The 23,770-nt window shown below is 46.4% G+C and overlaps 1 protein-coding gene across 1 annotated transcript in view; it reads right to left on the bottom strand.

Moving 5' to 3' along the window:
• XPR1 (xenotropic and polytropic retrovirus receptor 1) overlaps positions 1-23,770 on the bottom strand; it is a 114,734-nt gene that overhangs the window by 88,808 nt on the left and 2,156 nt on the right. The window contains exon 2 of the mRNA XM_068690479.1: positions 19,694-19,745. Coding sequence (XP_068546580.1) covers positions 19,694-19,745 — 52 coding nt within the window. The remainder of the gene's footprint in view (positions 1-19,693; positions 19,746-23,770) is intronic.

The following is a 23,770-nucleotide window of genomic DNA, read 5'->3' as shown; positions in this document are numbered from 1 at the left end:
CTGAGTCTAAAAACAAAAGGAATTCTTATTTTAAACTCATTTCTAAATTGCAATGCTGGAATTAAGACACAAAACCCATGTGGAGTACTCTCCAATTTATTCCTGATTTTCTCCCCCCTCCGCAACATTTTAAAAATTAACCTGGCAATCAGAGCCTGTTACTAACATTGCAGGCAGCCCACTGCAAGTGGCGCTCATTTCAGGGTTTTTATTTTTAAACTCCTATTCCAGTGGAAAAAAGAGGTCTAATTGCTAGTACAAAATGAACAGTTTTAGTGTTTTCTCACTAAATATTCTCACACGATCTAAACTTTCAGAGGGTTTTCCCTGACAGGGGATTCCTACACCCTGTTAGCACAGCTCATGTCTTCAAAGTGCGAACAAAGCCCTTTGGGTCGTGCTTGTGCAGAGCAGAGAAATCCCACTTTTAGCCTGAAAAAGGAGTCTACACATCCCTTAAGCAGCACTTTTACAGAAACAAATTGTATTTATTTATTTCTAAACTTCACACAAAACCTGAGTGCCACCTGCTCAGCTTTCCCCCCTGCAGTGAGAGGGGGCAGGTGCTTGCAGGAGCCCCGCGGCAGCCTAACACCACCCATGTACCCGTGAGTCCTTCTGCCAAAACCTGCCTACAGCCCTACAGGAGCCTCTGGTGTTTGCTGCTGATCTGGAGATACCGTGAGGTCAAAGACCTGACATCCTTTTCTCAATGGTAGCGTTTCTTACTGGTTTCGGGTATCTCACTTTGGCTGAGACAAAGAGCTCCTCGTTGCTTGCTGGCCGTGCTCACCAACACCGAGCATGCAAAGCACTGGGGACAGCAGTGCCAATTTTTATCAGATTGCCTAAAAGCCAAATTACAGAACCCAGCAAGATGAGGAAGGGGAACTTTCGATTAGCCATACCTCTGTACTTACGGCACCAGACAGCCTAAGAGCTCTGAATGCACCCCCTGGTTTAGCAAGCAGCACAGCCGTGTACGGGATGGGAGCGGTTTGGTGCAGCTCAGACCTGGTGTAAGCACGTCATCCCCTCCTGCAGGCAGCACCTACAGACAATGGACCTACGGTGGAACAATGCCTTGTGTGGTAACACCAGCCTGAGACATTCAGACTCTCACCACCGCCGATACCGGCTGCATCCACGCAGGGAACCCAAGCAAAGCCACAAGGGCAGCAGGGGCACAAAGCAGCAGCTCCGGGAGCTCTCCAAGCAGCAATCGTTGCAGTGTGCACATGTGCAGGGAGTCAAGGAAGAGCAGCAGAGGAAGAAACTGGGACTGAACGAGCCCAGACACAGCTGCAGGGGTCCAAAGAGCAGAGCTGCTTGCAGCCTGTGTCACCACCACGTGTACCAGCTCCTCCAACTGCTTTTAGGTGGCATACAAACACCATCATTTGTGACAGGACATAAGTCAGCTTCCACAGTCTAGCCAGTTGGAAACAAACCTGGTTTTGAGCTGTTTTATTGTATGGACAAAGATAAATGGAAGAAGTGCAGAAGTAACCAATAGCTGAGATAACACCTCTTCCTACCTCCAAGCCTCTCCCTCCCGCATCCCCAAACGCTCGCTCTGCATGCGAATCCTCGAGCCTGGATGGCAGAGATAAGAAACTTGGGTAAATGGGTGAACTCCACAAAATTAACTTGTTTGAAGACGTTAAAGTAAAGAAAATAAATAAAAAATACATGCAGCACTGAGGGAAGCATTTCTCTTTGAACACCACTAAGTGAAGGCTGCCAAAACAGATAACATAGCTTGCATTGGACAAAAGGTATTCAACATCCATTGAAGCTGGAGCTGTCTAAAGAAGTCTCAAAGAAAAGTTTTCTGAAAGTTAGAGACACTGAAAGCATCCAAAGGAACATCAGACAGGCTTAAACAGAGCACTGTATCACAGAATCAGGATTCTCACCATGGCAGGAACAGATTTTGCTGTCCTCAAGGATGTCCAACAGCACAGCCTGGGCAGGTACAGGACACGTAGCACTGGCAGCGTGTCAGAAAAAGACCTACTGAGTCTTGAAGTAACTCTGAGCTTTGCCCTCACCCTAAAAATTTCACCACTAATGCACACTCTAAATACCAGCTGCCTAAAATCAGGAAGTCTTCCTGTAACACAGGAGTTTAAACTTATCCACAATTCATCTCATCATTTCTAGAAGTATTAAACAATGAGGTCTTGTTTTCCTTTTTTTTTTTCTCCTCTTAAGACCTGAATTACGAGCTCACACAGAGGAGGTCAACCTCTTTGTCTCAGCCGACTCAAATGAAAACACACTGAGATTACGAGTAAACTGTAGCCATTAATCTTTTTCCCCCAATTAGTTTCTACAATCAACTGAAGAACAGCATCAAGAATACCCCAAAGACTTCAGCCAGAAACATCGATTTATGCGATGTAAATGATCACTTTTGAAACAACTGGGAACATGAAGATAATCACATACTTCCCTAAATGCAGCTGTACAGGATTTTTACCCATCACTGCGGAGCTGAAGATGAGCACAGCCTCCTGCCAGTATTTTAGTCACTGCAGTCATCTTAAATTTCATTTAATTCTTCCTGAAGTTCAGGTACTGTCTTTTTAGGTACACCATATTTTTTGCTTCAGGTAGGTATTCACATTACTACTGTAAAGCAACAAATTGTGTAAAATTTCTCTTTATGTGGCACTCCCTAGCATTGTGACTAGGTTTGAACCACAGCCTAAAGTTCAGGACTCACTGAGACTCACTATTTCCACTGCACTGGAGTCGCTCAAATCACAGTCACATGAAACCTGTGGTTTATCTGAAACCTTGCCTTTGCTTGTGTAAACACCACTAGACGCCTATAAGATTGGAAAACAATTCATCCTTCCCACATCAAATAGGATCCTTTGTCCTCGGGCAAGAGACGCTATCCCCTTTAAACCTCTATACCACGGGTACACAACCATCTATGTCTATGCACCAGTTCAGAAAAGAACTACAGTGATGTCTGAACCCGACCTGGAACACCTATGGGCAGCCCCTAGTTAATCAGCTGCCTTTCCTCGTCCTTTATAATTGCAGAGATGGTTTGTACATCGCAGTAAATCAGCGCATAAGAAGTCTGCGAACTCAAAGAGTCCATTTCTCCCCTCACCTCCCTTTTCCAAAGCCAGTGAGCCGTATGATGAGTAGTCTAAATAAACAAGCTTTAAATGAGTGCTGTGGATCATCAAGCAGACAGGGCCGAGCTGTACATAACGATGCACTCACTTTCTCCCTTCCCATATCACATCTTCCTCAGTCCCGTTTAGGAACTTTTAACAGCACCACTGGCATGCTCCACTCCACTCAAGTCATTCAGCAGCCAAAGAGCATGAGAACAAGCCTATCTCATTTGTCAAATCAAATATTTTCTTTTGTAAGGGATCTATTTTTACTCCACTGTCATCAACGTGCATCTAACAGACCGCTGTGCTGCTCAGAGAAGAGCAGAGTTTAACTATTAGCACAGGGTCGTGGTGTGTTAATGGATTTCACTGCGCGCTATATACATTGGTGTTCTCAAAGATTAACGGCAGAAAACTGCAGTAATTAATCATCTTAATGAGCCCGATTGTTTCTGTAAAGGAGCTGCAAGCAAACCAGTTCTTGTCCATGAGTGGAAACCACACATCGTGTCCCGCATAGCTCAGCTGTGGTTACCTCAACCCACCACGACACGACTCGCACCAGAGCCCTGCAGACCCCACCAGCGGCGTGCTCATACCAAATATCACCAAAGGCTTCTCTGTTCCAGAGTAGAGACAGAGCTACAGAAACACACCAAAAACCACTATTACCAGGGGGCAGGAAAGCAATGTATACTTCTTAGATCTTGTTTGCATCTAGAGCTCTAATTTTGTGCTAATTCCAATGTGAGAATAAGGGACCGGTTTTGTTATTTCTGTTATTCTCTGTAGGTACCATTCATGACTTCGAACAATTGCTTCTGGATCAAGTAACAGATATTTAATTTTAGGTTCAATTTCAGGTTCATTTGCAGCTGACAGGCGTTTCAGCAGGTTAGCTTCTCCCTTCTCACTCCGACACCCAGCAGACTTCTTAACAAGCATTTTTCAAAAGCCACGCTTGATGCTATGACCTTAATGCTCCATTTGGGCAAACCCAAAGAGTGTGCTGCTGCTTTGGACTATTTAAGCGCTCAGCGACAAAGCACAGCTCAAGACACTCATCACCAGAGCCAAATAGGATCACCAGTTTCACCCCACCGTTGTTTGGAAATGAGGACAGCCAGTCCAGCTCTGGTGTGGTGTTCATCCATGGGACGCCACCTCTCCCATGAAGCTGGCTGCCCGCTCCCGACAGCACAGCTTCTGTAGGATTAAGAGCTTTTCTACTTAGAGAAAATTCAACTTGTTATTCTTGGTTCCAGCTGGTGACATTTTACCCCTCCTGAACAGAAACTGAACTTAAGATGTCAAAACTTACGTCTACTGCTTTTTAAAATACACTTTACAAATAACCACCTCCTTCAACCATCACTTCAATCTGCTTTATTTAATTGAATTAAGGCAGCTCAGCTCAGCATTCTGACAAAACCTTGCAAGAAGCCTACGCAGAGCCTTGGTCTGGGAGCCCACCGCAGAGAAGCTACCTGCGATATGGATTCCAGAAGCCGCCTGCAGTTGGAATTGCAAAAGCAGCTTGGAGCCGCCCACATCAATCAGGGGAAAATATAGATCTGCTTGCTTCTGTTTCTGTCACAGAGAAAAAATTTTTGCCTTTGTAGCTGAAGAAAAAAGAAAAAGAAAAAAAGGTTTCTTAAAACCTGCTTCTATTGATTTTAACAAGAGCGAGGAGCACTCAGAACATCAGCAAACCAAATCCTCCAACCTTAACCCCTGGGAGGAAATCCCGTGGCAGGTTTCTCAGCCCTTTAAGCAAGGAGCTGCCAAATGCAGCCAGCCATGTACAGTAGCCACGTGTTATCTGACCACTTGTCACAGTTTGTGTTTTTGACTGGAATTCTGAACTGACACAACAGCTGCCCAGATGTATTAAAGGATAAACGTTCATTTAGAGCAGGTATCCATGTATTTGTCTCTGTACTATTTGCCCCAAAGCATTCAGACACGTCCTAGCAGTCACGTAATTAGATCAGTTAATGAATCACTTTAATATTACAAGTCCTTAAGGGTCTTGGATCCTCTGCTGGATTTCATGAATTTCCAACTAGGTATGCGGAAATAGAAAAAAAAATCTAGATGATTAACGTTTCTTCCACAGGATAAGTGTCCTTATTATAGGAAAGTCACTTCCAAGATATTCAAATGAAGTACCAGCATCAGCAGGGAGAGCTCCACCGCTTCCACATGCAAACAGCAGGAACAGAGGGAGGCCGGAAAGATTTCTTCCATCCCTAAGAACTTTACCTGAGTACATGCTTAACTCTACAGTGCTGGTAGAAGCTAACAGCAGAGTGAAATCAAACAAACAACACCCCCCTCAAAAAGAAGTGCTTCAAGTACATGAAGAGGAATCTTAAAGAGATTAAATGCAGGAAAAAATTAAATTCCTAAAATATTATTCTCCAGGTGCTCTATCAGTGGTCTAACGCTGCTCATGGCTTCTAAGAGAAGACACCAAACACGTAGCCTTTCGGTATCCCCCACTTCCAATGAGCCAAGAGCCGTAACTGCCAGTTTCAGCACACCTCGAAGCCTGTGTTTCTCAATACTGCAGAGCTTTCTCCAGAATTTCAAGAAAATTTTGAAGGAAAAAAGAAAAGCATGCAAGAAATAGCCCATTCAAACTAGGTAATGACTTCAGAGGCAATGCAGGACAACACAAACATCAGACACTGCCTATGTCAGATCTTCTCCTATGGGATCCAGTAACACCCCGGTGACAAAATTTAACTGGCACCACAAAACCAACCCCAAATATCCTGACTTCTGGTTCTTGCAACTTCTAAACACAAATAATGACCTAGACAGAATTTACTCCAAGATACAAGACAAGGCAGGATGCCTTTCAGGTAACCTAACAAACCCATTTTAACAACTTGAAGGAAAACAGCGTTGTTCATAGGCAACGTGCCACAAAGCAGTAATGCTCTGTAGTAAAACAAGAGCTTACTCTTATCCTATTTGCTTGTTTTTAATGAACATGCAGAGCAAAACAGTTCAATGCAATCAGGCGTGGGTTTTCCCCCTTGTCAAGAGCCTTCTGCAGAAGCTCACTCCTCACCCAGAGACTGACCCACAATCTCCTCTGCTCCCTAGCAGTTGCACATAATCTAAATTCTGCTGGATTCTGTTCATCTTCAGTTACTGGGCACTAAATTAGCTCTCCAAAAAAATGAAAAATGAAACTCTGTAGTGCATCAAAGCAAGCCACAGCCAGACTCAAGAGCTGCTTCTCCCAGAATTAGATACCAACTCCTGCTTCAGTCATGAATATTCCTTGTTACACAGTAAGGAAAAATTCAACGAAAATAAAGGTAAAATGACAAGAGAAAGCTGTTAAACAAGATTTGCCTTTAAAAGTGATCTGATATCACAAATAGTACTTGTACTTTGTGAACGTAACAGATTTGACAGGAGCAGTAACTGGAAACAGATTGCAGTTGACATGTTGACGTATTTCCACTCCTGATTTAACAGGCAAGTCTTCAACTTTCAACTGGTTTCCTAATTTGAAGTAAAATAACAATGAAAGAAGAGAAGCAAACCTCACCATATGCAAGGAAGAGGCCACAGCCAGTAGCAGCCGGTTTCTTCAACTCACTGTTTCTGGACCAGGACAGAGCATTTTAGCAGATTAAGTTCTTAAACCACTACAGCAAAGTCTGTGATATTCAATTATTTTATTATTAACAGAGACTTTCAGGACTTGCACAGGCTTCAATTCACAGAGAACCTACAAAAATTGTTTGGAACATAGTTTTAAATTTAACTCAAATTCCTTGTATGCAAACCACAAATGGAAATGGTTAAGGGCAGAAGATACCGTGAAAAATAGATATTTGCTCTAAAAACTATTTATTTTAAGTGAGGAAGGTTGATAACAAATGCTCACTATACATGCAGGTAGAACAAGTCCCTCTTCAGGTGATCCATTCAGTGCAGAGCACATTTATTTGTTATACATGTACTTGGTATTTTTGCAGAGGCACAAGGGCCAGCTAAACACGTGAAATATCTTCATAAATTTAACACTTGCCTGTGAGCATTGTGGATATAATGTGCTGGGATGCAACCGAACTTGTAAGATTATGCCTGCAGATGAACTTGTACAAATGCCTTTGGACCACTTGTCCCTTTTCTCACCAAAAGGACGTAGATGCAGAGATGCTCGAGGCTTCTGGAGAGCACCAAACACAGCCACACAAGCAGGATGGCCCAGCAGTACAAGCAGAGACACAGGAGGGAGCAGAATGACAGGTTTTAATTCTGGCTAGATTGGGCTTGCACATCAGATGAATAAAAAGCAGTATCACAGAGAAAGCAAAAAGACAGCCTTTCAACACAGCTACCTAAATATGGCCATTTAGGTGACAATATCTGGTTAAGTTACAAAAACTGGAAGATATGGGGAAAAAAAGACACGAGTGCCTACCTGTAACACAAAAGGCAACTGATCTGTAACTTATTGCTGGTTTCATACTCCTCCATCTGAGAAAAATACACTCCTTAATAAAAGGGATATAACTATTCCTGAGCAGGTTTTACATTCAGACTGCTAATACAGGTGTGTCAAACAAAATCCCTCTTTTCTCCCTAAGAAAAGCGCTCTGAGAACCACAGAGGCTGTCCTATATTCCCTCCAGCTACCTGAAGATGAACTTTTTACCGCATACGTAACTCCACAGAAGATGGCTTTCCATTAAAACTAACCCAGTTGTTTGGGCTTTGAAATGCAAGAATAAATATTCCAAGAGAACAAACAACATCTCTGTTAAAAACAAAAAAAACACAAAAACAAATTATTCACATTATGCTGACAACAAAGAGCCTGCCTGTTCAGGTAGGCCTGCTTCAGAGCTGCCACTTATCCCCGCTTGCCAGTTCAGTTTGTGGCAGCAGCGTAATCTTCCCTCTTTGATCAGCTGCAAAACTGCTCCTCTTGAACAGGGAGACGTGGGGAACAGCCAAATTGTGCCATCAGTCTTCTTCCCAGAGCCTCCCCGGCCTGAAAGCAGGCACCAGACAGCGAGTAACAGAGCTGGCTTCCTGAATTAAAGATCAGAATATCTGTAAGCAAATGCAGGTTGCTGGTTGTTAGCCCCCAAACAGCGAGGTTTTTCTCTGACATGGCGAAAGGGACGGTGCCTGCATGCAAGCAGACCCCGTGCAGCAGTGCCAGGCACCCCGGCAGCGTCCTCTTTTCCAGCTCTTCTCAGAAACAGCCAAGGTCTGTGCAACTGAACTCTGACCCTTCCTCTCCACCAGCAAACAGTCCCACTAAGGGCAACGGAGGATAAAACCCAGCAAGCTTGCCAGCAGACAGCATTCTCCCTGCTTTCTTTAGGCTTCACCAGCCAGCTCAGCCTTCGCTTTCAGTGCAGAAACCTTTTTGCTGCCCCCCAAGGAGGAAAACTGAAGCTGTGGTAAGTCAGCTTTCACAGGAAGATCAGTGCAACGTTCTCCAAAACAGCTGAGCACTGTGCAATTCAGAAGCAGCGAGTGCTCAGCAGCTGCACTTGCTTCTGACAGAGCACAACTGGATGCAGGCTACAACTCTGAAGTGGGACGTGGTATTAAAATCTGAGTCTCGAAAGATTAAGAGCAGAACAGCACAACCAAATCCAAACCCCTACATACGACTCCAACACCTTGTGTACAGAAGAGGTGCCACCCTGAACGTGCTATTTATAAAGCAACAGGATCCAACAAGGCTCAAGCACCCAAGTGCACTGCTTCAAGCACTACCTCATTTTTGCTAATTTCTGCAAATGAACTTACAATTAAGAGAGAGCAACAAAATACCGGCTCTCAAGAAGGCCAAAGCATTCGCTTCGCCTTGCCAAATGGCTGGAAAAAGTGAACATAAGAATGGGAACATAACTCATGGTGGCAGTTTTCTCCGTTCCTTTGTATTTTGAACAAACATTAGAGCCAAATATTTTCATCTGAGGAAAACGTAGTCCAAAGAGATGGCAGTACTGCAGTTACAGTTACGAGCTACTCCTAAAGCATGAAAATAAAGCTGTTTTGACATGGGGTAATAGTCTGAGAGGGTCGATTTTTATGACCTCTGCTTAAAAACCTCATAGCAGCAGAACCACACAAAGACTGCGAGGTCTGATGGATACCTGGAGAGCTCAAGGCAGCTGTGGTATCTGGCACCAGCTCAGCATCTTCCCTTCTCTCTCTTTTTTAAGTATTTCAAGCAGGATCCCCTGTAATTGGTGTAAAGGGACTGGAAGCAGTTGAAGGGTTTGGGCATCTTTATTCAGTATTCAAATGCAGTCGCTCAAAGCCCACACCACCAGCCAGAATCTTGAGTTTCTTGTGCTGCTTCCCCTGGCTGCAGCAGCGAATCCCTCATTTATCTGCTGCTGCACGTGGTGTTTGTCCAACAAAGGCAACAGAAAAATTGACGTTCTGGCTAGGAGCCATAACAGAAACTCTCCAAAGGATCAGCATAGGTGGAAGTCGTGATGAGGAAAAGCATAAATCAGGAAGAGAGTATTGCCACGAGCTTTTTTTTATCCACTCTGGATCAGAGATTGATCCAGTTATGTACAGAAGAGCACACTACCATAACATCTATTTCACATTTAATAGGTAAAGCTTCCAAACATCTCAAAATAATTATCATACTTGAGGCCAGCCACATGCCACAGTGGAACACCAGCAAAAGAGGAAGAAAACAGAGCAAAAACAAGAGCTGTGGCCAAGGATAAGAAGGGAAAGGAGTAGAAACATCTCTTCCCAGACCCACCCTGGTATAACCCATGCATCTCAACAACCACAGAATGACTCCTGAAATTAACGAAGGCTGGCAAACTCTGCTGGCATACCCTGCTTACCATGAAAGCAGGATTCAGTAGAGTCACCTTGCGCACAGGAGACTGCAGAACTGCCATAATTACGGTCTGCTGCCTTTGGTTTCAAAATAGCCAATTAACAAATACTTTCGTATCATTTAGGCAGAGAGGCCCTGGCCTTTAAGCGCACACTGTAAAGCATTCGTGCGACTACTGAAATGCCAAGCAAAGGCTTTGGCAATGCGGCCACGCTGCGTTAAGCGGGGTAGGGAACTTCTCAGCTGGCGACAAGTTCCTGCATCAGCAGTTCCTGCCTGACAGCTGGGTTGCACCCGCCCCGGGATCTGTGTCCCCAGGGAAATGAATTCCACGTCTGATGACTAATTCATTACTCGGATTTGTGCTTAGGCAAGACCAGGCCCAGATCAGGCACCTTGCAACGCTGAATTCCTGCTCAGCCAGAAGGCGAGCAGGCGAGCATCAATTCTAACTGAGCTGCGTGCGGATTTCTAAAGCTGGAGACGCTCGGTACCTCCGAAGCCTTTGAGACTCCTGGTTAAAGCCTTTTTGAACGCTGACAGCAGCAAACTAACCTGCCAGGGGGTGAAGGTAACACCAGGGCCAAAGGCACCAGCTGGGGAAGAACAGGGTCCGTGCCCACAAGCCAGAGCCCAGCAGCGTGGTTCAGGCACAGCCCAGCTGCAGGCAGGCAGAGGGACCCGGGCACCTCGTCACTCCTCCTGCTCCTCCACGCTTTCAGGCTTCACCGCCAAGAAGACATCTGCTGAGGAGAACAATATTAAAGCTGTGGCAGGCTCCCCATTGCTCAAACTCGCACCTGATGAGGGGTATTTTTGCAGGGTCTGATGTGCTCACCAGAAGCAGTAGCCAAGGTTATTGCAGCAGATGCGTCTGACCAGGCGTGGCAAATGCTGCAAGCTTGGTGTCCTGCCTCTCCTTTCTTCCTCCAGCTGCTAGACAAGGTTTCATTCAGAACCCATGTTTTACCAACTTACCCTCTGAAACATGAAGTTTTAATGAACGAATCTTACCAGCACCCTTCTAGAACTACAATATAAACAAATACCATGTGTTAAGAACACCTCCTAGAGCATCTGAAACCCAGAAATGAAGCCTCTGTACAGACAGTTACCATTTGTGAGTACTGATGCAAAGCCAGCTCCATCACAGAAGAACCAAACGCGCTCTTTATCCTCCCTGGGAAGGTTTCCTTTCTCCTCTCTGGGCAGCCTTCTTGTCTCTAGGCAACTCAGTGAATTATAACCTCTTAAAGGCTTTAAAAGGACATGAAACTTCCAAGAAATGTTTCCTTGCACCTGTGTTCACCAAGGTCAGAGCAGAACCAAGCCTTGACCCAGCTTCTAATGAAGGAATGCATTATCCTGTTACTGGGCAGGGGGAAAATTGAACCTTTGTCTTGGATTGTCACGGAGTTCAAGGAACATCTGGCACATACGAAGGAGCAAAAGGCTCTGAAGTAAGGCAGAGCAACAGATCAGGCTCTCAGATTGTTTATTTCCTTGCCACACCTGATCAGTCCTACTTCTGATTACGGCAGACAAAGCCATACCAAAACACTACGATACTAAACAAACTCCTTCAGCCTATTTATAGACTTTGCCTTATAGGTACATCAGCCAATCGTGCTCGTTATTACCCCATTTTGCTGCAGTGCTGTGACTCACTCCTACAGCTGTGCTCGCGGGAAGCTGCCTTTGGAACGCATACCTGGCTTCACAGATCAGCAGCCACAGCCACTGCTGCTGCTGCCCCAGCACTAAAAGACACTCAAGGTAGCTCACTGAAGTATCGATCGGCTAGAATAGGAAATGAAGCAAAGAATGAAGGTTTGGAGCAGCGAAGGCAGTTCTTCCTTGCAGCTGGCATGTAACAGGATGGGCAGTGAGACCTGCTGCTTGGTACCGAAGCGCTGGGTTTCGGTGGAGGTGAGGAGCTCAGTGTGGGACAGGTACGGGCAGCAGCACCAGCGTGCAGCTCTGGGACAAGGCTGGTCCTGACTCCCACCCATCTTTTCAGCTTCTCTGCCCTTCAGCCCCCCCACACACTGGGAGCGTTTATAAAAGCACGCTAATCAACGACAGGAAAAATAAAGCCAAGATTATAAACACGGTCTGGAAGCCAAATTTACCTCCTGTTGGTATTCAGAAGGGGCATTTCAGCACACAAAGAATCCTCCCCACCCACCCCTCCCCAAAACACGTGCCTGAAGCTATATAGCACATGCAAAATAAATTGCATTTATATTGGTGTGTTATGGCATGCAATTTCCCTCTTCCCAATCACCCTGACTGCCTCCCTTGTTAAGTCAAATAGCCTGTCAGCTTCTCATCAGGAAGTAGAAATTGGTTTTTCCATCTCCTAGGAGATAAACAAGGCTTCCTCCTCTGCGGCAGCAGCGCTGCAGGCCAGGCTGTTCTCACCCGTGGGCTTCACATGAGCGCAGTGGCTGTGCCCAGGGCGCCCCATACCCGCCGTGCTGCTCTTCGCCCCCCTGCGCGCAGCAATAACCACGCTCACAAGGAGCTTTGTGTACTTTCGTGGAGCTTTCTCTGTGGTTTGTAGCTCAGTATACACAACCTGGGCTCGCGGTGCTGCTGCCTTATTGCTAGGGTCCTCTAGATGTTCTTGAGAAACCCCGAGAGGGGGGGGAAAGAGCCTGTACACTTCTCTGCTGCTTTCCTGCAGCTCTGTCCCTTCGCGGCTCACCTGCAAACACAACCATTGGATTTGATTTCTATGTTTCAGTTGCACAAATTCAGGGGAAAAGGGTGACCACATTCAACAAAAATAACATAAGACATTTAGAAATATATTAGCTAAATGGCTGTATAATAATGGAAGAGTGGGAATAAAATGTATCTTTTTTTCTTTTTTTTAAATTGTGGCTTTGTAAAGCCAAGATGCTGTAATTTTGCAGTTTTAGACTATAACTAAAGATTGGGTATTTACAAAAAGCATATTTGTATTTTTAAATGAGCCTATTATCCACTTTTACTCTAAAGGGGTCAAGCTGCAGGGCTACAGACACACTGGGAATAAAAGAGGCAAAGCGAGCCCGTGCCACCTCAACGACCACCTCTTCAGCGACTAGCCACCTTCTTACTTTAGGAACCAGAAGGAAACATGACCAGGAGTGGGTTGACTTGTCACCACATCCTTACTAATTTTAAAATGACTTAAAGCGACAGACCTTCTCGTGTTCTGGGAACGTGATCGGGGTAGCCACGGCACGGCCTTACAGCAGATGAGGGTAACAAAACCGAGGGGCTGCTCAAGGAGGAGGGTCCCTGGGGACAACCCTCGCTCCTCCTGCACTGCAGCACGCAGAGCTGTCAGGACTCCATGGGTATCGACAGCCTGGCCATTTTTCTGAGGCATCTTACAAGCAATTCTGGTGCAGAAGAATGAGATTTCCTTCCAGGGACAGCCTGCTCATTCCCTGCCCACAGCATGCATTTTTAACGAGAGGAGAAACCCATCAAGTTTAACTCACATTGCATTATTCACCAAGTAGCTACAGTCTCATCCCAAATCTTAATTGTCTAATAATTCAAGCCACCTCTTTCAAACGCGGCTCCGAAGCGATGACTAGAGAGCCAGAGGCTGCCTCCTACACGCGCCGTAAATCCTGCTGTTACGATGTCTATCGCAGCCTTTTCTGAAAGGCAGCAATAAATACCGACCTCCTGTCCGTACATGTGCACCGCTGCTTCATGGCTACAGCCCGAAGGCTCTTTGATGTCTTGCTGCTGTCTTAGGAGCGCTTCGCTGAAGGCACACTTCTCTGTCAGCCTTCCAGCTCTGCGAACTCTTTCTGCTTTCCAACCCTCAAGTTGTGACCACTAACGCAGAACCTGGCACCTACCAGGTCAATTACAAACACCGTTAATTTCTCTAACCACTAAAAAGGCACCGCACTGGCCTTTTTAAACTACCGGAAGGCAAAAGCAGGAAGGGGAAAAAAAATAATGCATTTCTGACGTTGAATTTACCCCACACCATTAAGGAATAATCTCCAGCCCTCCTGCAGCTGGACTGATAAGCAGTTTGCGGAAGAAACCTGCCTGTAGGTGCAGCCCTTTCATACGGGCTAGATCCAGCTTTCCCTGCTGCCTTCTGTACGTACAGCTCTTCGATATCCCAGCTTTAACAGGATGCTTAAAGAAAAAACAAAGCGTACAGAACAAAATTAGCAAGCAATTAACTGCCCTTCTCCAGCCCCAGGAGCAGCCTCGAACCTGTGCTACGTGGTGCACCTGGGACTCGAGTCCTTCACCCAGAGTGAATGCCTGAGAGAGCTCTGAACCACAGAGAAGTCCCCCAGAAACACATCTCTGAGGGAGGAAAAGAAAAGAGAAAATAAAGGTGTGCTCAGCAATGCCACGAGCTCGCCGGTCCATGCAGTGTCGGAGCTGGATGTTTTGGTGGCCATCCAGCTGTTCCCTCACACTACTCTCTAACTATATGTGCTGTTTACTTTTCGAATTTTATTGCCTTAGGTAAGAGACACCAGACATCACCTCCTCCTCTAGGCGCTGGTACGCAGCCAGCCTCTCCCGTCTGACTGATCAGCACTGCACAGGATCCAGGACCAGCTCCAAGCACACCGACCTTCAGCCACATGCATCCTCCAAAAGGCCCCCGAGCTCCAGTCCTGGATGGGTGTGAAAAAACCCATAACGACAAAGCATTAATCTGCTTGTGGCTGCTTCGTGGTGGTTGACGTGAAGCAGTTCTGCTGAAGACTCACTTAAACTCTCCCACGTCAAAGCCTCAACCCACTACAAATAAGTTGGTGCGACTGGAAAGAGATGTTTATTTTGACATAAAAAGAAGACAACTGGATGTATACAGACAACCCCAAAGTCTCTGTTCAGCCCTACAAGGCAAGGCTGCACATAATGAACACGACCTGTCACAGACTCGTAACTTCCCTTGGAAAAAAACACAGTTCCCATGTCCTATCTTACTCACTGGGAGTATTTATCACCCCAAAGAAGGCTGTTTTGTTTATTTAGCAACAGAAATAAATCCAAACTCGAAGATCTTTAGCTGTCAGCTAACACTGCTAGTGTATTACAGATTAGAGCAGGAACAGGGACACACTGCCAGTGCTGGCACACTAAGAACATCCCAGACTCGCATCTCTCACTCTGCTCATCCAGAGCAAACAAAGAGGTGAACTTGCAGAGCACGAGCACCAGCAGAGGATCTCCTTTGCCACTAAAAGCTTCTTCCCTGTCAAACAAACTTTAAAGTCACCTATTAATTTTGGTTTGGAGTTCAGCCTTCACGCATTCCTATTCCTTGCTTCCTCTGTGTTACGGCGTTGCAGGTTCACACACGAGCAGAGATCCCTGTTCAAGCCATACCACTGGAATTTGGGATTGAGGTTAAGTGGAATAAGTGATCTCCATAATAAGAGGATGCAACGGAACAGTTCTGTGCCATCTGATGTTACAACAGGATCTGTTTACACAAGTATTAAAGGCAGGTTAAATTTCAATATCTGAAAGACAAATATTCTAGGAAGTAATATTTAGAATTGGCCCTGTCCATTCAAGCAGATAATCAGAATGAATAATTTACAGCCACACTTTCATCTCCGCTGCAGCTGGGAAGAGCTGAATCCTAAGGAGCTTGGGGAGATGCTGACACATCTGCCCAGCAAGTGGAATAATCAGGAGGCTGCCGGTGGTCCAGTAACCTGTTTTACGTGGGGAAGACTCAGCTGTAGGAGGAACGAGGAATGCAGAAATCAACGGGCTCGTGGTGAGATCAGTATTTTGTGCTTTTGCGATAGGGCATGTTCTGCCTCAGAAAAAAAGCACCACGCTACATTTTTATCTCGGAGTTGTCCCAGCTTCTTCCCAGGAGCAGGTGAGGATGGGTGCCTGCTGCACCGACCCAGCACACTCGCACGCAGACCCTGCTGCCTGTCCACAAGGCTTGGGAGCTGAGAAGGACGTCCTGGCAGCACCGATCTGCTCAGAGTGGTTCATTAGCAGGAACTAGCACGCAACAAACAGCTAACAAAGCACTCTCCAGAAATTCAAGCAAGTCCCGTGGTACAACTGGGAATCAAGCATCATTTGACGCATTTTCCAGTGATGTGGATGAGATTGAATTAGCAGACTACATCCTAATTCTGTACAGATGTGGAAGGATGATGCAGCTTCAGTGGAAAGCCTTATAAAAACATGAGGGGAATCTAGAAGAGTAGCACTGGCATAGAGAAAATTGTCATTACAAGGTACACAAACAGGGAGGAAAAAAAAGTCAGATCTTTGAACAGATTAAAGAAACCTATGTGTGCAACTAGCAACTGCCACAAAAAGACACGCAGACAGTCTGGTAGGGCTCTGATGAAAGACAGGGAGCCAAAGCACCTTGCAGACTGCCTGCTCCTGCAGAAGGCAGGGTACAGCTATGAACAGCCTTCTCCTGTCAAGCAGCTTTGATAGCTTTTAACTTCTCCACATCTGTTTTTTCATTGCTACTTAATGCTACAGTCTGTGCTTGCAACCTGAGGATGGGAAAGAACAGATGTAGGTAGAGTCAACTTAGCACAATGAGAGGGGTCACCATGGAAGTAGGTAACCAGCAGAGGAGGAATGCCACAATTTCAATCCAAGATCCTCTTCACAGCAACACTTTTCCCACTAAAATAGCAGCAGCCCCATCAGCTGCACAGCCCGTGAGTCACTCCGAAGTTTGCTTTGTTTACCCATGTCCCAGCCACAGGCAGGAGATTCCCAAATACGAACCCAGGGGCTGCTGTTAACGGGGGGTGGCTCACCCGTTGCTTGCCTCGCCCATTACTTACACCATGCCTTCAGTGGGCAGCATGTTTTAATCAGCTTCCAAGTGCTCCCAGCACACTGCTAAGCATAGGAAGCATTCCTGCATGCATAGAAATTTTACCAAGCGATACAGTAAGCAGCCTGCAGCAGAAATCGAAGGAACTCATTCACAAATCCTGAATTGCACACGTAGCAGAGCAGCGTAAAACCTAGGGACAGCCTCGGCTTTGGCACACAAAGCTCCCTTCACAGCCCGATGTACCGGCTGAAGATTAGCCCTACGATACATCTAAGGTAAATCGAAACCAACCGCGCACGTCCACAGCAGCTGGGATCAACGAGATCAAATGAGTTTTAGTTAAACCAGGCTAAAATGAGATTTACGCTAGGCTCACGCGGGGTAGGTGGGTTTTAGTAGCACCCTCCTGTAGTTTCTGTGCTAAGCTCAAAGGAACAGAAAAGCATCGGCTGTAAAATCCATGTTAAACTGGAAACACGCAGGCCAACAGGCAGCCCCTGGCAATACCTGCTCCAGCCCTCTGAAGTACCAGGAACCTGCTCCATCTGCTCTGGCAGGGATGAGGGAAGCATTTCGGGCACAGCCTGCGTGCAGTCGCACGGTAACCCCAGCATAAGGCTTCGCTGAACCACGCAAACCTTCCCTGCAGCTGCAGCTGATGGCAAGACATCTGCCAGCCTGTTACCTCGGCGCTCCCATCGGCAATGGGTGGATGAAGGATCCGCTGCCTCAGATACAGCTGCCCTTGCAGATCCAACAGCTCAACCAGACCTGTTCAAACAGCCTGGTCCTGACCTAAGACACGCTCAATTTTTAGAGAGAGAGCCAGAAAATAAGATGCAAACCAGATTTTAAGCAGAGAGGAAAAAAGGGAGGGAATTAGCACACTGCAAACAGACAGAAACAAAAACCAAGCCACCCTGCACGCACTTAGCTAACAAGAGGTGCAGGAATTAGGATAGCTGCTCTCTACATAAAAGCAACTCAGGCAAGACAGAGACAAATCTGAGCAGTTCAAAACAGTTTGGATCACTTTGTTCTCTACAGTACAGAGGAAGAGATCTGATCTCGAAATAATGAGCAGAAGATGCTTCTCATAACTAGCACCATGTTAAGTCATTATTCTCCTTTTTGTTGATGTTTTGAAAGCATCAAAGCGGCAGAAGCGGGTTTAAATTTTAACATTTAAAAACCAACATGAAGCATATTAAACCTTTTTGTTCTTCCCTTCCCGAGCATGTTTAGACACAAACATTACAGTACATACAGAATATTATATCACAATGAGCAAGGGGAAAAAAAGACATGAGTTACCCCACGGCAACCCCAGTGCCCATGGGGCAGGCCCTGCAGAAGATGTTCGACCTCTCCTGCAGGACCCGAGGAGGTGGCTCACATGTCTCTCATCCCAACCGATCCCAGGAGCTCAGTTCCACCTGGAGCTCAGAGGCCAAGCCGCCCTGAAATTCCAGCAGAACCCAGTACATCATCCTCAAACATCACACCACAAAGTTGCATTCGCTCCCACTGTTGATAACACACTGACATTCAAAAAAGAAGCCCTGTAAATGCTCCAGTCTTCTATAAAATTGATGCTGTGTTATTTTTTCCCCTCAACAAAACCAGTAAACTGTCTTTAAGAATTAATAAAGATGGTCAGTTTGGCCTACACAAAACATAGAAAACGTTTTGTGCTGCCTGGGGGAGAGATCCTCCAGGTTTGGGGGTTTTCAGGCAACTTTGTCATTCAGAAATATACAAGCAGGACTTCCCCCTTCTGTCAGCGTATTGTTTGCAAGCTGCATTTGTGTTTCCCAGAGCCCACACACTTTACCCATGTATTTCAGATGATGCCAGCACCACAACCACCTGCTGGTAGAAGTTCAGTTCCCACAAGTTAAGAGCGAAGGGTACGACTGATTTAACAAAATAAGAGGGAGGACACAAATAAGCAGCCAGGTGTCAGGTTAAATCTAAGAGTTACACCTGTCTGAGCATTGCTTCAAGGAAGTGTTCAGCTCAGACTGCACCTCTGAAAGGCATCACTAAATATTGCCCCATCACAGCCCCATTCTATTAACCATCGCAATTGTAAAAATCTCATGAAAGAGCAAGTAGAGTTAAACCCCAAAAAACAGTATTCCACATTCCACTGGTGAAAGCACAGAGGTTAAAAACAGTTTGAAATCCACAGGAAGGGCAAATAAGTAGGGACCGAAGCAACAAACTATTCAGTACTTCAAAGACAACAAAAAGAACAAGAGAATAAGGCTGTGAAGGACTCTGTGGAGAACTACTGCACTTATCACTTAAACTATTCAAAATGCAGAGAGCTTAAAATCATACGCTGCATTAAAGTCACTTATCTAGAGGATTCAGCGGCAATCAACACATTCAAACACAAAATATACTCATGCCAACGTACGAAAGGTAGCACAGCCTTCAGGGAGCACCCGGGACGAAAGGATGAGACTCTCACAGCTCCAGCCACGGGTGACACACCAGGAGCCAGCGCCTCTCCAGCACAATTACCTCCCGAAGCCGCTAGCTGCCCAGGAAAACAAAGGTCTATTCTCAAGCGACGAGGAAAGTACTTCCACCAGTGAATGTCCTTATAAGCAAGAGGAATCCAGCTGTTGGAGTCCCAAGCTCTACAGAGCCATTTATTGTTCTGGTGACAGAGGACAAAGAGTCCTAACAATCAAAAATAGCTCGCAGGCTGTGAAGGGCCAAGCGCTTGCCCATCAGTGCATTAAGTTTACCAATTTTGGAGGACTGGGGACAGAAAAGTAACACTACTGTGTGCCCGGCATCCAATGCCAAGACAAACACGACTCTCAGTTGCAGCTCGCTTACCTTCTATAGAAGGGGCCTCGTCCACAGCTGCATACAGCATCTCCTTCAAAGCCTGGAGGGGAGAGAGAGAACAAGGAATGCTGTCAGCATCAACAACAAAAAAAAATTACATTGTTTTGATACGCCTGTTTGAAAAGAAAAGCAATTAAAGTCCTTTTATCCCTGCAGACTGACACCCAGAGCTAGGGAACGTGATGTCAGTGCTGTTACACGCATCTCTGGTAACAAAAGAAACATGCGCTCAGGTTTACCGACTGCTTCAAAGGCCTGTTACCTTGCTAATCGACACCATTTATTCCAACCGTATTTCTGAACATCTCCCTTTGGAAGAAATGTTTCCCAGCTGGTAGGATGTTAAAGGTTTCATGAAAAAACAAACTGTGAGGTGACATAGAAAGGAGTTTGTGAAGAAAAACGGAGGAACAGCAGCGGCAGGGATTTAGCACTGGTACAGAGTGCAGTCGTACAGGAATGCACATCTACCCTGAGAGCTGAAGAGGAGCTGATGGACCAGACCAGGGAGCCACAGGAGGCTGCCTCTGGAGGAGGAGGACACCAAAAAGGCACGGCCAGCAGAGGCCAGAGCTGCTAGCCAGGCCCTCGCCCCGTGGAGGCGGCAATGTGCTGCTCCTGGGGATGGCCAGAGCCAAGGGCTAAAGGTGTGTGCTGCTGCACATCACAAGAGCATGCAGGAATCAAGCGACTTGGATCCTGTGGCTGATGGAGTAACTCCAAATGTAATTTTGGAACTGGGGACAACTAGGAGAGGACCATTCCTACTGCAGGACGTTGGTTTACACAGATGCCACCATCACTTGGAGCAGAGAGGCATCTTAACTCACACAGAGAGCGCGAGCCTGCTTTGCAAACACCTGCTGCAAGGCTTGTGTTTTATTCCTGGACTTTTGAACCTCCAGCAATCTAACCCACAAAAGCCATTCGGGTCTTTCAAGCTTCCTGCCACTGCCTCCCATTACCCAGCAGGTCCCAGAGCTCCACAATCCATCTGCTTCTTGTGCCCCCCTCCCTCCCCCAGGGCGAACATCCCAGCCTCTAACAGTTGCCCTAACACCCCCATAGGGGAAAAAACCCCATGCTCAGCAAGTAGAAGCTCAGCACTGTTGTAATGTGGGTTATGAGCCTGCTAAGTAAATATAAGGTCTAAAGGACAGGGCTGTTTATCACGGGCTATCATAGGTGGCCGCTGAAACAGGCAGCTCAGCCATCTCTCAAAGGTCTTGTTCCCAAGTCCACAGAGGTCTCAACAAAGGTCACTTGCATAATTGTTTTCCCAGCTAAGCCGTGGCTGAATGATCCTCATTCCAGTGACACGGCTCTGTCCTTCCCTCGGTCCCGTTTCCATTCCTCCTTCCTCCCGTGACTCACCGCCCACAGCGCGTGACCCGCTTCCACGCATCGACTGGTCAAAAAAAACAACCCCAAACCAACCCCGAGCCACCTTCCCCTTTTCCACCCTGCTCGTCATCCTTGCCTACCTATAACTTTTTCCACGAACCAGTGCCGCATGAGACAGGAGAAACAACCCCAAAGAGACAGCAGGTGGGAAGCCACCCCGCACCCCGTAGGGACGGCATGCTTCCAGCACCGCTCTCACTGCCCCTTAGCAAGGAAGGAGCAGAGATCCCCTGGGCACCAGACCCAACACCACAAGAACTGTTCCAACAAGCCACCCATCGCCGTCAGCTTCACATGTTTAAGAATTACTCCTCCAGGCCTCACATGAACCAAAAACGTGGGGTGGTTTGGGTTTCATTGTTGTTTTTTTAGTTGTGCTTCTGATACACCTTGTAGAAACTCACCTAAACATATATCAGACAACAAAGCAGAAAGGAAACGCTTCAAAATGCGACTGCCAAGCCAGGGCAGTGAACAAAATTCAAGGACAAAAGCCTTCAAATGCTGGAACAAAGCAGCTGGTTTAAGTGACTGGCTTGCAGGCTGCTAATGCTCTCCTAAGCTCGTCCGCTAGCACCCAGAAGGACAACTAGTGAAATAGCACAACAGATTTGTGTCAGGAGGTGGCAAGCTTGGGTGCGAACTGCCTATCATGAAGCCCTGTTTGAAGAGCAGAGCTGGCCACGTCCCAAGAAATGAGAGACTGCTCCTGGAAGAGGCTGAGGACGAGCAGGCTACGCGCACCGCGCGGCAGCTTTCGTTTTCCACGCCTACTTCCCCCAGTGCAGGCTTTGTCGCAGAGAAATGATTCTTAAAACTTCACAACCTGCTTCCCCTACCCGAGGGGGAAAGGGGTTAACACCCGAAGTCTGTTAGAAGGGAGAAAGAGCCACCTGCTCCTACATCCTACAACATCTCCCATCAAGTTCAGGCCTGAAGCAACTGTTCTCATTCTCCTCCTTCCCCAGAGGCATTAAACACTTGTTGTTTTAAAACATCAGCTAATTGCTTTTTTCTCTAGAACCCCCCACAGCAGGGGGGTTGGAATTAGATGATTTTTAAGGTCCCTTCCAACCCAAACCATTCCACAATCCTAAGAACTCTTCCCCAAAATTGGTGGATGCTTCTCAGCCTTCCCTGCTCCAGCAGAGCGCACAGCAACGAGTTAAACACGCGGGGAAACAGAAGTGTGAATAGACTACGTGCTGAAGAGACTTCTAAGAGCTCACTAAAGAGACTTCTGCACCCAGATAAACAAATTCAGGCCAGATAAACTGACATGAAACTGCCATCTGGCAAGTGTAAAACTCCAGCGAGCTCCCAGCAGACTGACAGGCACGCACACACTTGTGTCGGGAAGCCTGAGCAGACTGAGCAATGCTCTCCTCCTTCTCCTGCAAGCACTTCAGAGAGGTACGCACAGGCAGAGGAAATTTGCATTGTGATTAAGGATAAACAGAAGCCTGGATATCCAACAATTCCACTGCATCTACAAATGTGCATTAAAGGCAGAAAAGAATGGGTTTAGAAAAAAGCATCAGCTGAAACTAATCCGTGAGTCACCTTAACTTGTTCAATTCTGTGTTAAAAAGCAAGTTCTGTTGTCTGATGCAAAGATGGGATTTTGTTTTGTCTCATGTTTTCACACCAAAGGAATCAAAGAGTAAAGGAAGAGTCCAAAACCTAAGGTTTTAAGTCAAGAAGCAGTGCTGGAGTAAGCCTTTACTCTGCTGAGGAGGCCACCAGCTCTGCAGACAACAGGATGCCAGACACCTCAAGCCAAGGCGCTTGGACCTGGCCTCAGCACAGAGAGGGCAGCAGCTGCAAATCTAAAAATCTGAGCAATCTTTAGAATGAGAAGTCAAATCAAGTCAGCCGAGGTTTCTGTAAACACCACGTTAACGCTCTCTCAGTCACGGCCCCTGTCTTTGTGAAGAGCTGAATGAGCCGGAGAAGTATGCATCATCATTCTTCTTTTTCACATGCCAACTGCTCTTTCTTAAAAAGCAGGCACACAGCAATGGCACTGCAGCGCTTTTGCTGAAAAAAAGTAAGAATCCAAGCTATAGGTATCAAAGTAGATCTTTTGCCTTGTTTAGAGAGGGGAAAACCCATTCATTTTCATTAAATGCTTCCACGGACCAAGTACTCACCCCAAGGCTGGGCAACTTGGGCGCTTCCTACAATCACAGTTACAGTAATTAAACAGGTCAGTGATTGAGGGAAAGATCGCATTACTGATAAGAACTCAGAGGGCTGTTAATCACTGAGGACCATCTGAAAGTGAAACTACACATTCAGATTTTCAAAACATCCTCATCCTTCTTCTTGACATCATCAGCAACAGATTACATCGTCCTTCTAGTCTGACTGGCCATTTGTGCAAGGCAGAGCTCCTTGTAGCCTTGCTTGTCTTCAAGCCAGAGCCTTCTCACCTGGAGAGGACCTCGGGGTCTTACAAGACTTAGGGGCTGCGTGAAAGCCACCTGCTCTCTGAGGGAAAAAGCTACAGACATCAGAGTTTAAAAATCAGAAGACTACACGTGAGCCTTATCAACAGAATGCCTTGAAGACAACTGCTATTCCATCTTCCAGTCCTTTCGTTATCATCCTAACCTGTCGTGGTACGTCCCTGCAAACGGGACTGATCTTTTCGGAGTT

Source organism: Anas acuta, chromosome 8 (assembly GCF_963932015.1).
Source record: "Anas acuta chromosome 8, bAnaAcu1.1, whole genome shotgun sequence".
NCBI lineage: Eukaryota > Metazoa > Chordata > Aves > Anseriformes > Anatidae > Anas > Anas acuta.
Note: the sequence above shows the minus strand (reverse complement) of the source record. Positions and strands in the feature narration are given on the sequence as shown.